Source organism: Hoplias malabaricus, chromosome 14, assembly GCF_029633855.1.
Source record: "Hoplias malabaricus isolate fHopMal1 chromosome 14, fHopMal1.hap1, whole genome shotgun sequence".
Classification (NCBI taxonomy): Eukaryota; Metazoa; Chordata; class Actinopteri; order Characiformes; family Erythrinidae; genus Hoplias; species Hoplias malabaricus.
In genome coordinates this window covers 8,225,670-8,240,068 of record NC_089813.1, presented here as the reverse complement: position 1 = coordinate 8,240,068, position 14,399 = coordinate 8,225,670, and the positions used below count along the sequence as shown (strand labels likewise).

Below are 14,399 nucleotides of genomic sequence, written 5' to 3'. Positions count from 1 at the left end.
TACATTTCTCCTAATGACAGAACACTAGTTGGCTCAATACACAGTTATTATACACAGTCATATCAGAATAGTATGACCACCTCACCTCCACTGAGCGTATAGGTGCACTTTGTAGTTCTCCAATACAGTCTCCACAGAGCAGGTGTAGTTTGGGTGGCGCTGTCATTGTATTAACGCTTGATTTCAGAAGAAAGAGATGCTTGGCCATGCTGAGGTGTTGAGTGATGTCTTCTTAAACTTCCCAATGAACCACTAAAACTGTACCTTATCGACTACCATTTTGAATATGGACTTCATGTCGTTGTCTTTCTTTATTTGTCTATCTCTCCCAGGTGGAGCTGCAGTGGAGCGATGCTCTCTTCATGTTCGAGTATTTCAAGCCCAAGACCTTGCCCGAGTTTGACAGCTATAAGACGAGCACTGTGTCTGCAGACCTGGCCAACCTGCTAAAGAGACTTGCCGGGATCATCCCCCGCTCAGACGAGCCCACGCTCTCTGTCGACGAGGTTTCTGCCTACATCGAAGGAGGAGCAGTGAAGGTACAGCTTCAGAGCCTGCGTCCAATCCCATAACCACTTACCACTCTGGTATTCCCTTATAGATTTTTACTGCACCAACGCTAATGTCACTAATGCGTCCCTTGGGAAGGAGGTGGTATTAAACCTCATTTATGAGCCAAATAAAATACATAGATTAAACGCTTGCATATGATTTAATTGAGCCGTAAGGTGGATATGGAACAGTCCAGTCAGTCATCATCTCTTCATGTGCTAACACAGGTGCCGGCCCTCTCCGAAGGATCACCACCAGCGCCCCCTCTGGTCAATGAGTTGTTCTACCTTCTGGCCGACTACCACTTCAAGAACAAAGAACAGTCTAAAGCCATCAAGTTTTACATACACGATATCTGTGTGTGTCCCAACAGGTCAGTCCTGATTGTGTTACCTTCATAGTTTCTGAATGGATGACCTTGAGTTTTTGAGGCACTCTAGTCTGCAAACTAATAAACCAAACTCCTCTGTGACTGCAAAAGCTTAAGAGAACTTACGTTGTTCTGTTATACGACATGAAATGGACGCAGGTACTTGACCAGGATAGAGATTGTCTGGGTTTGGATTCATAAGTATTCTGTGTTAAATGGGTAGCGTAGCGCCCAATTGTGCTGCTCAATATACAGCAGGATAGAGTGCCTCTATGTTAATATGATTAATGACACACAAGGGTGCACTGAACCCCCGTTCACATTAGAAGACAACAAAGCAACAGACGGCAAGTCATTTTCATACAAGAACAGTTGATCTGTGGCAACGATTCAGTGGCATTCGGTAAGCACCACAGCACTAAAGTGACAAATCAGGCTCAGACTTGCTGTGCTTTATGCAAATGATTTATGACGCTGACATATTAATTGGTTCCTTGGCCCATTTCCTTGGACCAATCACGGAGATGAACTTTCTGAGGTCCCCAGTGTACACAGTGTACCCGCAAGCCGCATCACAAGAGGCACTGAGAATCAACCATAGGGTGTGAGCATGCCTTAAGGCTTGCATCAGACTTGAAGCTAATTTTCCTACAATATAACCCTAACAAACCAGTGAATCACTGTGAGCATCGGTCTCAGTGTGACTCCTGCCTCAATCCAACCCCCCACTGTGTTAACAGCCCCTCCATCAAGCTGGAGTCCTTAATAACAAACAAACTGTATATCACATCAACATGAATAATGTAAAAATGACATGGAACAAACAAATGAATGCATAACAAACAAGGCTCATAGCGTTAGTGTTCCAGATCTGCCACAGTGACAGGCCTGCTCTCAAATTTAATTGGTCAGGTGTGTTTATGAATGTGTCATTCATTCATTGAGAAAATGAGTGTGTTCCTTGGCAAATCTTACTGCAGTTTATTTGTTTGTTCAGTTTAACATGTTGAAGGGGGGAAGACGAAACTAAAGGTGACAGTATGGTTTTATATTATAAGTTCTCTCTGAGGTCAAAATAACACAAAACACTAGTGTTCTCCCCCGTCTATACAGCCGTGTTCAGAACGGTCATTTTCAGCCCCTGTTCCTTTAAATAAGAGTGAGCCACATACAGCTTTGAAGCTCTTGTTTTAGCAGTTCTAGCTCAGTTCTCTTCCTTCGCTACTTGTTTTTTGTTGTTTTTACCGGACTTATTTGTGTTTCATTTTCTCATTTCCCCCGCTCTGCTTGTCGGTCTGTACTCTCACATCAGTATGGGTTTTCAGTAACTGATTTGTGTAGTGATAAGTACCACTGCTTTGTTGCAATGCTCTTATTTTCACTTAGAACGTCAATAAAATGTAATTCAATTGTGGGAGTGCCTGAACTTCAGCTAAATACATATGTTCATTGTGCTGAACTAAAATTTAGGTGTTCCTCCTTCACCTTTGCTCCAGGTTCGACTCGTGGGCCGGGATGGCTTTGGCCCGTGCCAGCCGTATCCAGGATAAACTGAACTCCAACGAGCTGAAGAGCGACGGCCCCATCTGGAAGCACTCTCTGGCCGTGCTGACCTGCTTCAAACGGGCGCTGGAAATTGACAGCTCAAACCTGTGCCTGTGGATTGAGTACGGCACCATGTCCTACGCCCTGCACTCCTTCGCCTCCAGACAGCTCAAACAGTGGAAGAACGAGCTGCCGGCAGAACTTGTCAAACAGGTGAGCGTTAGAGAGACAGAACTGAAGAAAGCCACAAGATTAAAACTACTAAGAGATGGGGTAAACAGCAGTGATTATCTCGCCTCTCAAGAAGAATTGAACACACAATACACTTGTGGTACAGATGTTCTTCTGTGGTCCCCTCACCCATCAATAATTGTTGAGCACACCCAACCCTGCTTCTGGCTCATTAGTTTTCCTTCCTCATGTCACTTTTGATAGGTACTAACCACCACATACCAGGAACACCCTACAAGACCAGTTATTTAGATCTTCTCACCAAATCATTATGACATCACAATAAGCCATTAGTCAGTGTGACTCATTATGTTTACCCCCATGCAGTATGCAATGGATTGTCTTATACTTCCTCAGTCTCCTCAAAAATATGTCTTTAACATTTACTTAATGGCTGTTTTGGACACAAATTAAGAAACTGAATGACTACCTCTTTTTTGCTTTTGCACAGTGCAGTATAAACTCATAGCAGGCTGCAGGACACTGACTGTGTGTGTGTCTCTGTTTTAGATGGAGGAACGCAGGGATTCAATGCTAGATACGGCGCATCGCTGCTTCCGGAGTGCATCTGCATGTGGCGGAGACAGTAATGAAGAAGAGTGGCTCATGCACTACATGCTGGGCAAGATTGCAGAGAAGCACAAGCTACCTCCTAAAGAATACCTGCTGCTCTACAAACAGGTGACCCACTGCTGCCACTATCTTGCTACCTCACTGTCTATTGCACGGGTGAGAGGGCGGATTGTTTCAAGGATTTAAAACCTGAAATAAGTACAAGTCAAAGTTTGGGATGCATCCTATTTAAATGTATGGTGCTCTTAAATTTACGTTTTTTTATTTAAGGGCTTATCCTTTGTTGGCTCTGTTTCCACATAGTCTGCTCATTATCTCCACGAGGAGGCCGCTAGATATCCACGAAAAATCCACTACCACAACCCACCAGACCTGGCCATGGAGGCACTAGAGGTAAAATCATCATCATCATTTTTGGAAGGGGTTTTATTTTTTTTTTATGTTCAAACATTCAAAAATCATATGCCTCTCTCCTTTGCCTTCAGCTGTTCTTCCGGCTGACTGCTACTATTCTGAAGCTCCTGGAGAAAGAGAGTAACAGGGAAGAGTCCGAGCTCCAGAAAAACGATCTGGATTATGAGCTTTTCTTCAATATGCTCGCTGACTCTGCAGTTGGGCCGTTTGCTCGAGGAGAAGAGAAGAACATGCCCAAAACAAGCGACAAGTATGGCAACCTTCATTTATAACTTTTTCTGCAGCATTTCGTTTCTTAGACACTGGTCATCCAGAGATTAGTTATCCTTATACAAATAGCAGGGCACGGTATCCCAAAAACATCTACCACTTAGAAATTTACTTTGTTCTAAGATGTTTTTGGTTAAGCATATTATCAACATATCCAACAGCCAACAATGTAGTTTAACTAAAGAGATTATTTTAGTTCCAGTGATGTGTATTGATGCACTCAAGAAAGATTTACTAGAAAAACATGTATTATATAATTTGCTAATAGTCTCAGAAGAAGCATGTTCATCAACTAGGAGTCTCTGAATGTAAGAAATCCGATGGACAAAATCCGAGGTACAGTTTGTGCAGGCAAAAAATAAATGAGACGTTAGTAAAAATATGTTGTTTTTAGAGCTGGACGATACGGGCAAAATTTATATCACGATATATTTCTTAATTTCCGATATCGATATGAGCAATAAAAATCAACTGAAAAAATTGCCAAAACAACAAGGAATATGACATCACCATCAAACATTAACCTCTAGGCTTTGTCGATATTAATATTTTTAAACTACAGGGGTTGGACAATGAAACTGAAACACCTGTCATTTTAGTGTGGGAGGTTTCATGGCTAAATTGGAGCAGCCTGGTGGCCAGTCTTCATTAACTGCACATTGCACCAGTAAGAGCAGAGTGTGAAGGGTTAATTAGCAGAGGGTAAGAGCACAGTTTTGCTTAAAATATTGCAATGCACACAGCATTATGGGTGACATACCAGAGTTCTGTGACCGAGACGGCAAGTCTTTGTGATGTATCAAGAGCCACGGTATCCAGGGTAATGTCAGCGTACCACCAAGAAGGACGAAACACATCCAACAGGATTAACTGTGGACGCAAGAGGAAGCTGTCTGAAAGGGATGTTCGGGTGCTGACCCGGATTGTGTCCAAAAAACATAAAACCACGGCTGCCCAAATCACGGCAGAATTAAATGTGCACCTCAACTCTCCTGTTTCCACCAGAACTGTCCGTCGGGAGCTCCACTGGGTCAATACACACGGCCGGGCTGCTATAGCCAAACCTTTGGTCACTCATGCCAATGCCAAACGTCGGTTTCAATGGTGCAAAGAGCGCAAATATTGGGCTGTGGACAATGTGAAACATGTATTGTTCCCCACATCCGGGAGAGTTACGGTGTGGAGAAGCCCCAAAGAAGCGTACCACCCAGACTGTTGCATGCCCAGAGTGAAGCATGGGAGTGGATCAGTGATGGTTTGGGCTGCCATATCATGGCATTCCTTTGGCATCACTTCCAAGGACTACCGAACCATTCTGGAGGACCCTGTGCATCCAATGGTTCAAACATTGTGTCCTGAAGGCGGTGCCGTGTATCAGGACGACAATGCACCAATACACACAGCAAGACTGGTGAAAGATTGGTTTGATGAACATGAAAGTGAAGTTGAACATCTCCCATGGCCTGCACAGTCACCAGATCTAAATATTATTGAGCCACTTTGGGGTGTTTTGGAGGAGCGAGTCAGGAAACGTTTTCCTCCACCAGCATCACGTAGAGACCTGGCCACTGTCCTGCAAGAAGAATGGCTTGTAATCCCTCTGACCACTGTGCAGGACTTGTGTATGTCACTCCCAAGACGAATTGACGCTGTATTGGCTGCAAAAGGAGGCCCTACACCATACTAATAAATTATTGCGGTCTAAAACCAGGTGTTTCAGTTTCATTGTCCAACCCCTGTGTGTGTGTATATATATATAAATATAATGTGAGTGCCTTGAAATGATGGCAGCACCCTGTAATGAATGTCGATTAGTGAGAGATGCTGTAAATAATGTATATTATACTATTGAATACGTGTTTAAAAATCATGTTGTTATTGAAACATTTTATGTTGCGAATATATTGAATTATTGTCCATCCCTAATTGTTCTCTATTAGTGACCATATTACACCCTGTTGTGAAGCATTGAATAGTGTCCCCTGTGGAGTATTTATTTAAGTGTGAGTGAGTGAATGAACTACAAGTCAGTGACATGTAAATGTTTTGTCCTTTGTATCAAATAAGAATTAAATCAAAAGTTGGTAAATAATATTTAAGTAAAAAAGTGTTTTCCTCAGGGAAAAGCTCCCATCTTTGAATGACGAAGATTCCCACTCTTCGATGAGCGGTGCAGCAGCAGTGACCTCTACTCTGACCTCCACGCTGGCCTCATCGATGACCGCAGTTCACACGGTGACGTCATTGCCCAGCGACGGTGCGGCAGGTGCGACTTCTCCCCCGTGTGCGGTCACTCCGGTCGACCACGATTACGCCAAACGTAAAAAGCTGCAGCAGAGGCAGGGGCAGCCGCAGGACGGTACAGTACCTGGCCCTGAGTCTTCTCTCTCTCTCTCTCTCTCTCTCTCTAGCGCTCTCTCTCTCTGTCTCTCTCACTCACACACCTGGGGGGTGACCAGGGTGAAGATGATGTTGATAATGACGATGATTATTATAAGGATGATTATGATGGTGGTGATGAAGGCTAATTGTGGCCACTGGGCTTGGGTTTATAACTATGATTCCTCCCACCCCTGCTCCTACCATCCGCACTGGGCCACAAAGGATCATGGGAACACGGACGACAAAGCCAGGGCCCTTCTGCCTAAGGTCAAGATTTGCTTCGATTTAGTTCTACGGTTATATGAAACTGAACAGCACTGAGTGAAAACTAATGAGAAATGAGTGAAGGAGTTGTGTCTGGAGGGTTGTGTTTCAAAAGCGCAGAGGGAAACAGTTTAAAAGAACTTTATTTTCGACTGAGTAAAGCAGCAGCACTTCCTGGTTTCTTGTTCGTAGTGCTAAATTTAAAATTGATAGTTTGGCAAAAAAACTAATTTAGCAAAATCTTGGTTGATATGCTAAGACCTCTTTACCGTACATTACCTTATTGCCCATCAATTAAGAGAAATTTATCACGCAAACTTCATGCTAAAATGTTCAGACACTTGCCTCAAACTGTGTTGTAAGTTAAGCTCAGAAATATTTTGTCACATGAGTGTAATTATTTGTGTACATAACAGCTAGTGGTAACCTTTAGCTGGCTGCAGTAGTCATTCTATGCTTTCTTCTTTGTACTAGACAAACTCTTTGGAATTAATTAATATTTGTATAAACCTTTCATTGCCCTCTACTGGAGAACAGGTCAAACATCTGATAGTTCATCAATATGACAATGTATGATGTTAAAGAGTAGCTGATTTGTATAATCAAAACCATTAGCTAGCTGATATCTTTATCTGTGAATATTGTCCAATGGTTTGACACAATAACGAGGACCCATAGAGATAATTATTGGCATATATAATATAGGTTAAATGTATAGTGGAACCTCGGTTAGCGAACGCTTAGGTTAGTGAACAAATTGGGTTACGACCAAAAATTTTAATAAAAATATGTACCGGTTAGCGAACAAAATTTCGGGTTTCGTACAGATGGCGTCAGCCCCACGCGTCCGTTCATCTCAAACCAAGCATCATTCGGGCTCGAGACACAGTTACGTTCGGTTTGTTATCGTTCTGCTTCCTTCTGTGTTACTTGGTTTGTGATTTCAAGTGCTTTATTTAGCCCTCAATCATAGCTCCAAAGAAGGTTAAGAGTGATACTAGTAGCAGGGTATCTGTAGTAAAAAGGCGACCAACAATTGAGTTGAAAAAGGAAATTATTTCCAAGTTTGAACGGGGAATCCACTCACGCCATCACATTGCAGCCAAAAAGGTAAATTTTCTTATGTTTAAATGCTTTCTTTAAATGTTAGTATGTTTATTTAACTCTTTATGAACTGTATTATAAAAAAATACCTATATAACCTTTAACACTTATATATTAGCGAGTCAACAGGGGCTGGGAACCAATTATTTCTATTTCCTTAATTCTTATGGGAAAAATAATTTCGGATAGCGAACATTTCGGATTACAACCAACTTTCTGGAACGGACTGTGGTCGTTAACCGAGGTTCCACTGTATATCTTAGCACTTGGCAGTGAGTCTCCATTTGAGGTCTGGAGGTAAACTGTGTTTTGTGATTGTTTGCCGATATATTGCTGATGTGTTTTTTTGCAGATAAATGGAAAATCTAGGACTTTTTTTTTTGTAAATGCATGTTCACTCATTTGCTTTTGTGAACTGCACTGTGTCAAGTGGCTCTGTTGACCTTCAGCTGGCTATTGATGAAAAATAGGACACAATAACAGCATCAGTTATTAATTTAATTTAGTGTTTCCAGGTTTCCCCTTTTAGCCTCGGACTCTTATTCATGCTGCATTTCTGCCCATGTTTTTATGGGATGCTTTGAATAGGGCATTGATGGAATCTCGCCGTGGCCTGTTTTGGTAAAATAGAGTCCGTATATGTGTCAGATGACAAGCCTGACCTAGTTACTGAAGTGGGACTCAGCTCTGTGAGCATGTCTCTCTGGAATGCTTCAAAGAGATCCGAGGCCTAGAATCAAGTCTGGAAGCTCCTCCCTTAGAGTTTTATCTGATTTTTATGAGTGGCCTCTGATTAATGCTTTACGCAAGTCCTGTTTATTGATTACCTGGATCATCCCCCATGTATTTTAATACGCACTTTTCTTCCCCTTTATTTTTCCCTGATCTATTGTGATTGACTTGATTTGCTAATATCTCACAAAGATGAATACTTTTTTCTAATAATAAGCTGTTGTCCTGTGATAGGATTAGAAATATGAGCTGAATTTAGACCAATGTGGGGTCTATAACGCTATGTCGCTCGTGTTCCCATTTGTTCCTGTGGCCTAATCAGGCTCCCTTCCTCCCCCCCTGCTGCCTACCTGCCTGCTCCCTCTCTGCCTGCCTCTGTCCTGCTTTGCACCTGCTGCTTCTTAACGTATGCATGATGGGATCACTGATTGGTTAAAAAACAAAAAAACAAAATGGAATCATAAAACATCCCACAATGCACTCTGCTCCACTGTTGTGTGCTAAATGACATTTGAATGTCGTGTTTTTCAGGACTCACTGTGGAATTGAATGGTGAATAAAAACTATGATGTATATCTGTGTTAGAGATGCACCAAAATTTAACCCACCAAAGGTTTTTGACCAAAAAATGTCAGAATGGGTTCAAATTGAATATTACACTTTTATTGAAAGAAGATCAAATGGTTCTAAATGATTCGTTTTGACTAAAACATTTCCAAATTAGAAATAAAAATAACTGAATTTGAGTTTAAATTTGCCACATTTAATTTATATTTTCCATTCCACCTTAAAAGGTGCAGCAGATACATTGTCATGCCTAGGTAGTAGAATGTAACTTCTCCTCCATTTAAGGCGGAATGGAACATCGGTTAAGTTTATTGCATTTTTATGGTCTAATAAACGTCTAGTCCTAAATTACAGTTTTGGTCCATCACTAATCTGTACTTCTTACTGATCACCAAGGGATCGGTAGGTTTGTATGCTGCTGAATTAAGATCTTGTATAAATCACCAGATTGGTGTCAGTCACATGGTGATAATGCAGGGGAAACTATGTTCTGGTAAAAGAGAAAGTGAGTGCTCTGAGTTGCAGATGTCTTCTAAAGTCATGGTCTCCTCCGCAGCAAACCTCTCTCACGACCACAATTACTGCGGGTCGGCGTCTGCTTTACGAAGGCGACCTGTGTATGGTACAGACTTCACACACATCCCTCCAGAACAAAAGGACTAATCTCTTCAGGACAGTGGTGGAGAACCTTTGCTTATGTTTTAGCTCCAACCGAGGAATGACAGCCCTTACAAATCCCTGAGTCCAAATTTGCTCTTTGCATCACGATTTAGCGCAACATTGAATTAGACTGTTTTTAGTTCTAAACAATGACACTTGATCTGGCTTCTACAGTTTTAAGCAATAGTCTATAGACAAATACTTTACCTCTTATTCCAGCCAGGACATTAATGAGGTGCAATGTTTGCTTGATTCTGCTTCATTTTGGATATTTTGTAGGTTGTACATGTTTACAAAGCTCTAGTAATATACATCATAGGTTGTTTGTGTTCTTGAAAAATAGATATATTTACAAATAACAGTAGCTTGTTTTGTTGCTTGTCACAAACATGACATTTTAGCTCAAGTTCATGTTCAGTTTATGATTCAGTTACCAAATTGACTGAGAGTAACTCCAAATTGGCCAGCTCAAAGAAACAAACATTACTCACTGCTGCCACATAAAGGTGTTAATCAATGAAATCCACAGGTAATGTGTAATTACAAAGACTTCTTAAAGGCTAAGCAGCAGCTCTATGAAAGTGTGAAACAAATAAATACAGTGGAGTTTGAGTTCCTAACTTGTGTTTATTGATCGTCAGAAAACATGATATTTCTTACTAATTCAAGGAATAAGGTTTAAAAGACCGTTGGTCCCCCCCCCCCAACGGTGTTGGGAAACTCTAATAGGCGTCTTGCCTGTGACGTAGATGGTGGACAACAACTCTAGAAGCTGCACTTAATTTAATGCAAAATGAGGAAAAGGTGTGTTGTTTTTGGCTGCAATCATTCAATGTACAGTGGGACATCTGTGCACAAATGGCCCAAAGATCCCAAAATATCCAGAAAATGGACTAAATTTGTCCACTTTAAACGGGCACTTTGGAAAGGACCATTCGCTCACTCCGTTATCTGTAGCTCATTTCACTGGCGCTTTTCCAACAATATGGGCATGTAAGGACACCAACGAAAGGTGTTCAAGAGCCTCTGTAACATGGAGGTAAACAGGGTAAGGACACTCACTTCGCCTGTTTTAGTTGGTGTTAGTTAACGTTAGCTTGACTCGCTAAACTCAGTGGCTCAGATTATACTCGGCTACGTAGCTGCATTACGGAGGTTTATAGTGTCGGATGAATTCGAGTTCGACTTGGATCACATTTACAAGAATAACGGTGCCTCTACATTTGAGTTTAGCTTATTGCTAGGCTATTGTCATGAATAATGTTGGTTATTTAGCTAGATACTGTCATAACAGTCAGTCATAACGGTGTTTTACCGCGGCGTTGTTCAGCTGTTGTCCACCAGTGACGTCACGGTTGCGTTCAAGAATTTCCGTAGCGAGCTCGGGTTTTTCCTTCAATTTAATAAAGTTGTCAGTTTAAAGCAAATTAAGCTGCTATTTTCATTTTAATTCATACTTATATATGTCAGTAACTACAATAATGTGAAATATTCATGGAGGTCAATTAAGTGGTGCTTTGCCTTTAATAAATGGGTTTTATTATTTACTTATTTGCAATTACACCCCACATTTTTCATGTTGTTGATGAAAATACTTGGTTGTAGTTTGTTTCTTTCCTATCTGCTCTCAGTTGATCACAATGCTTTAATTGGGGATTAGTTTTCAGCTAAATGTCTTGGCTGATTTGAGGGAAATATAATGACCCTAATACAAAAAACTATTGCATGAAATCTGCCTACCAACATCAGAAAGTTTGATTAAATTGGCTGAAGCAAAAGTACAGAGTGGCTGACCTCCAAGATCCCCATTCCAAGGAGAGCATTCTCTACCACTGTTAAACCCTGTCCTGATCAGAATTCTTGTACACTGAATATTTACCCTGTAATCTACAGCTACTTTTGCTGTGTGAAGGCAAATTTCTTCTCGACTTCACGCTGTGAAATCAAACTTCCTCAAACTGCTTCTGACACTTTGAGTCAAGCACTGTTTTTTTTATTTTATTTAACTTTTTACATTTATTTATTTATTGCCAGGGCACCTTTCCTACAGGGCAAACATGTTTCCAGCTTGTGTTTCCACTTAGTCCAATAACACTCAGTGCCAGCATCTCACTAATTAGATCTTCTAGAACTTGCTCCTTGTGCTCCCATTACAGAAAGCAGGCTGTCCAGTGAAGACACCATGCTGGTGCTCTCGGACTCTAGCTGAGCTCCACTGGGGGCTTTGCTGAGCCTGTGCTGTTCCCCTCTTCTTTCTTCATTTCTCGCCCCCATGCTGAGTTGGCTCGGTGCGTTGGCGTTCTGGACGGGGGCGACTTTTGGCACTGGATTCCCGCTGGGGGCCACAGAAGTGATGGGGAGTTTGCTGATGATGTCAGATAACCCCCTTCCTAGCAACTGTACTGAGTCTCTCAGCATGCCACAGGGCTTAACTGCTTATTTTTTTTGGGCAGCGCAAGGAGAAAACAACCATGTTCATGTCCTTTTGCACTGGGTGCCAGTCTTAAAGCTGATATTCCTTCCCTTTTTTGGTGAATAGCACCCAATCTAGAGTCCCCTTGCTCTTCCCCTCTGTCTACAGAGCTTACCCTCATACTATAATCACTGTAAGGCCAAACATTTGTAGTGTGGCACCTAGTCAGCTTGAGTAATCTCCATAGAAGTGCATGAGGTGCTCTGGAGCAGCTGCACATGAGCCTGATATCACCTTGTCTTATACCAGGGTATAAACTCCCCAGTGTTGAGCGGTGGAGTAACTGATATGGATACTCTAGAGTTCTGAATCACCATCCACTACGTTTAGAATGAGTTGGACTGGTGTTCATGAGCCACAACTAATCATCCAACACCAGTACCTGACCTCACAAATGCTCTCGCGTCTGAATGGCATCAGATCCTCACATATATGTGTTTAACATCTACTGTAAATCCTTCCCAAATGAATTGAAGTAAAGGAAGTAAATCCCTTGATTTGGGAAGCAATGTTGGGTGAGTGTCTACAAATATTTGGTCATATAGTATACCCTGAGTGAAATTATAGACATATTGAGATGTAGAGTCACTTTGTTTCAGAGAAGATTAAGTACTGGCATTTTCCCCAAAACTCCCTGAACTATTAAAGGACTCTCTTTTTTTCTTTCTTTTTTCCAATCCCTCAGTCTTCTGGTGTATTATTTGGGGTTGTAGGGCTGGTTTTCTGGACACAGCTTAATGGAATACTCCAAAATCTTATTTGCCACTGTAGTGTAGATGTAAAGTCACAGATGCTGCACACAGGACACTTTTGGCTGGACATTTTCCAGCAGTGACACAATTTGAAAAACTCCAGCACATTAGGGATTAGGTTTAAAAATGCTGTGTTTGAACTGGATTATATAATACATAAAGGGTCTCCATTAGAAACACACACAGTTTTCTGTCCTGAAAACCAGCCTACTGGTTTCACCTCTCATAAACGGTGAATCTTGGGACTTTTTGGTGTCCAATTATGGGTTTGGTTGCTTGGCCCACCCTGGTGGAAAACATTGTAATTCACAGTACTGCTTCTGATTGTGGTCTGGATATGTTCACATGGGTGACTGTGGCTTTTTCAATCATGAAACATTGTGGTGTGTTTGTGTACGTGTGTCACCACCCCCTCAACAGAGCAAAGTCAAGACAGCGTGACCGTCTTGTCCGACTCCAACTCTCTTCAGGACGTGTTCATGGACCCCAGCAGCTCTCAGGACAGCAGCCACAAACTGGATTCTGGGAAAAGGCATACCTTTTCTGAGGACACCAACAACACATTAAAAGACAAGACTTCAGCTGCAGAGGAGCAAGGTATTTTCTCTTGTCTTTGGGTGCTTTACCAGTGCATGGTATCTACACTACTCTACTGAACTGTACTCCGCTTTTTTGAAAATCCATTAGGTAAATTTGGTGATGGGCAACACAGTGGCGCAGCAGGTAGCGTCGCAGTCACACAGCTCCAGGGACCTGGAGGTTGTGGGTTCAAGTCCCGCTCTGGGTGACTGTCTGTGAGGAGTGTGGTGTGTTCTCCCTGTGTCTGCGTGGGTTTCACACGTTGGTAGGTGGATTGGCGACTCAAAAGTGTCCGTAATTGTGAGTGTGTGTCACACTGCGAAGGACTGGCGCCCCCTCCATGGTGTGTTCTCACCTTGCGCCCGGTGATTCCGGGTAGGCTCTGGACCCACCGTGACCCGGAACTGGGTAAGCTGTTACAAACAATGAATGAATTTGTTTACATTTAAATTTGGTGGTGGCACCTGGAGCTAGGTACTTTTTTAGTACCTGGTCGATCATGGTTCTTTGTGAGATGAGTAGGGACTACAGTGTGACATGGATAGAGACACTTATCACGCCATATTATGGAAATGCAGACATCCTGCACCTCCAGCTTTTAGATGCCTGCTATTAATTGCTATTAGTGATAGTGTTTTGCGATCTAACTGGGTAACCTCCCAAAAAGTGACCAGAGTCGAGTAGCGTAGGTACCATTCAATACAAGAATGCCATTTGTGTACTGACTTTCATGTTTTGGTGTATTTTTGAAGTCTTATTAGAATGTCCTAATCTACTTTGTTTACTCAAATCACAGTCCATATTATTTAATATTTAATATAAAATTAATTTTTAAAATTAATATCCCCACAAATTAATACCCAATATTATATCTAGGTTTTGTTCTAGATAATGCAATTGCAACAGATACAGGTAAAACAGGAGTAGATGA

General features: G+C 41.9%; 1 protein-coding gene across 4 annotated transcripts in view; it reads left to right on the top strand.

Moving 5' to 3' along the window:
- The window catches only part of cabin1 (calcineurin binding protein 1), an 84,046-nt gene that overhangs the window by 17,623 nt on the left and 52,024 nt on the right, over window positions 1-14,399 (top strand). Inside the window, exons 21-30 of one of the 4 annotated variants that reach the window (XM_066643608.1) lie at window positions 333-539; window positions 780-925; window positions 2,419-2,680; window positions 3,209-3,379; window positions 3,575-3,664; window positions 3,757-3,935; window positions 6,076-6,314; window positions 8,969-8,989; window positions 9,561-9,626; window positions 13,310-13,486. In XM_066643608.1, the coding sequence (XP_066499705.1) occupies window positions 333-539; window positions 780-925; window positions 2,419-2,680; window positions 3,209-3,379; window positions 3,575-3,664; window positions 3,757-3,935; window positions 6,076-6,314; window positions 8,969-8,989; window positions 9,561-9,626; window positions 13,310-13,486 (1,558 nt within the window). The remainder of the gene's footprint in view (window positions 1-332; window positions 540-779; window positions 926-2,418; window positions 2,681-3,208; window positions 3,380-3,574; window positions 3,665-3,756; window positions 3,936-6,075; window positions 6,315-8,968; window positions 8,990-9,560; window positions 9,627-13,309; window positions 13,487-14,399) is intronic. The other 3 variants (XM_066643611.1, XM_066643609.1, XM_066643610.1) reach the window with 3 other exon arrangements.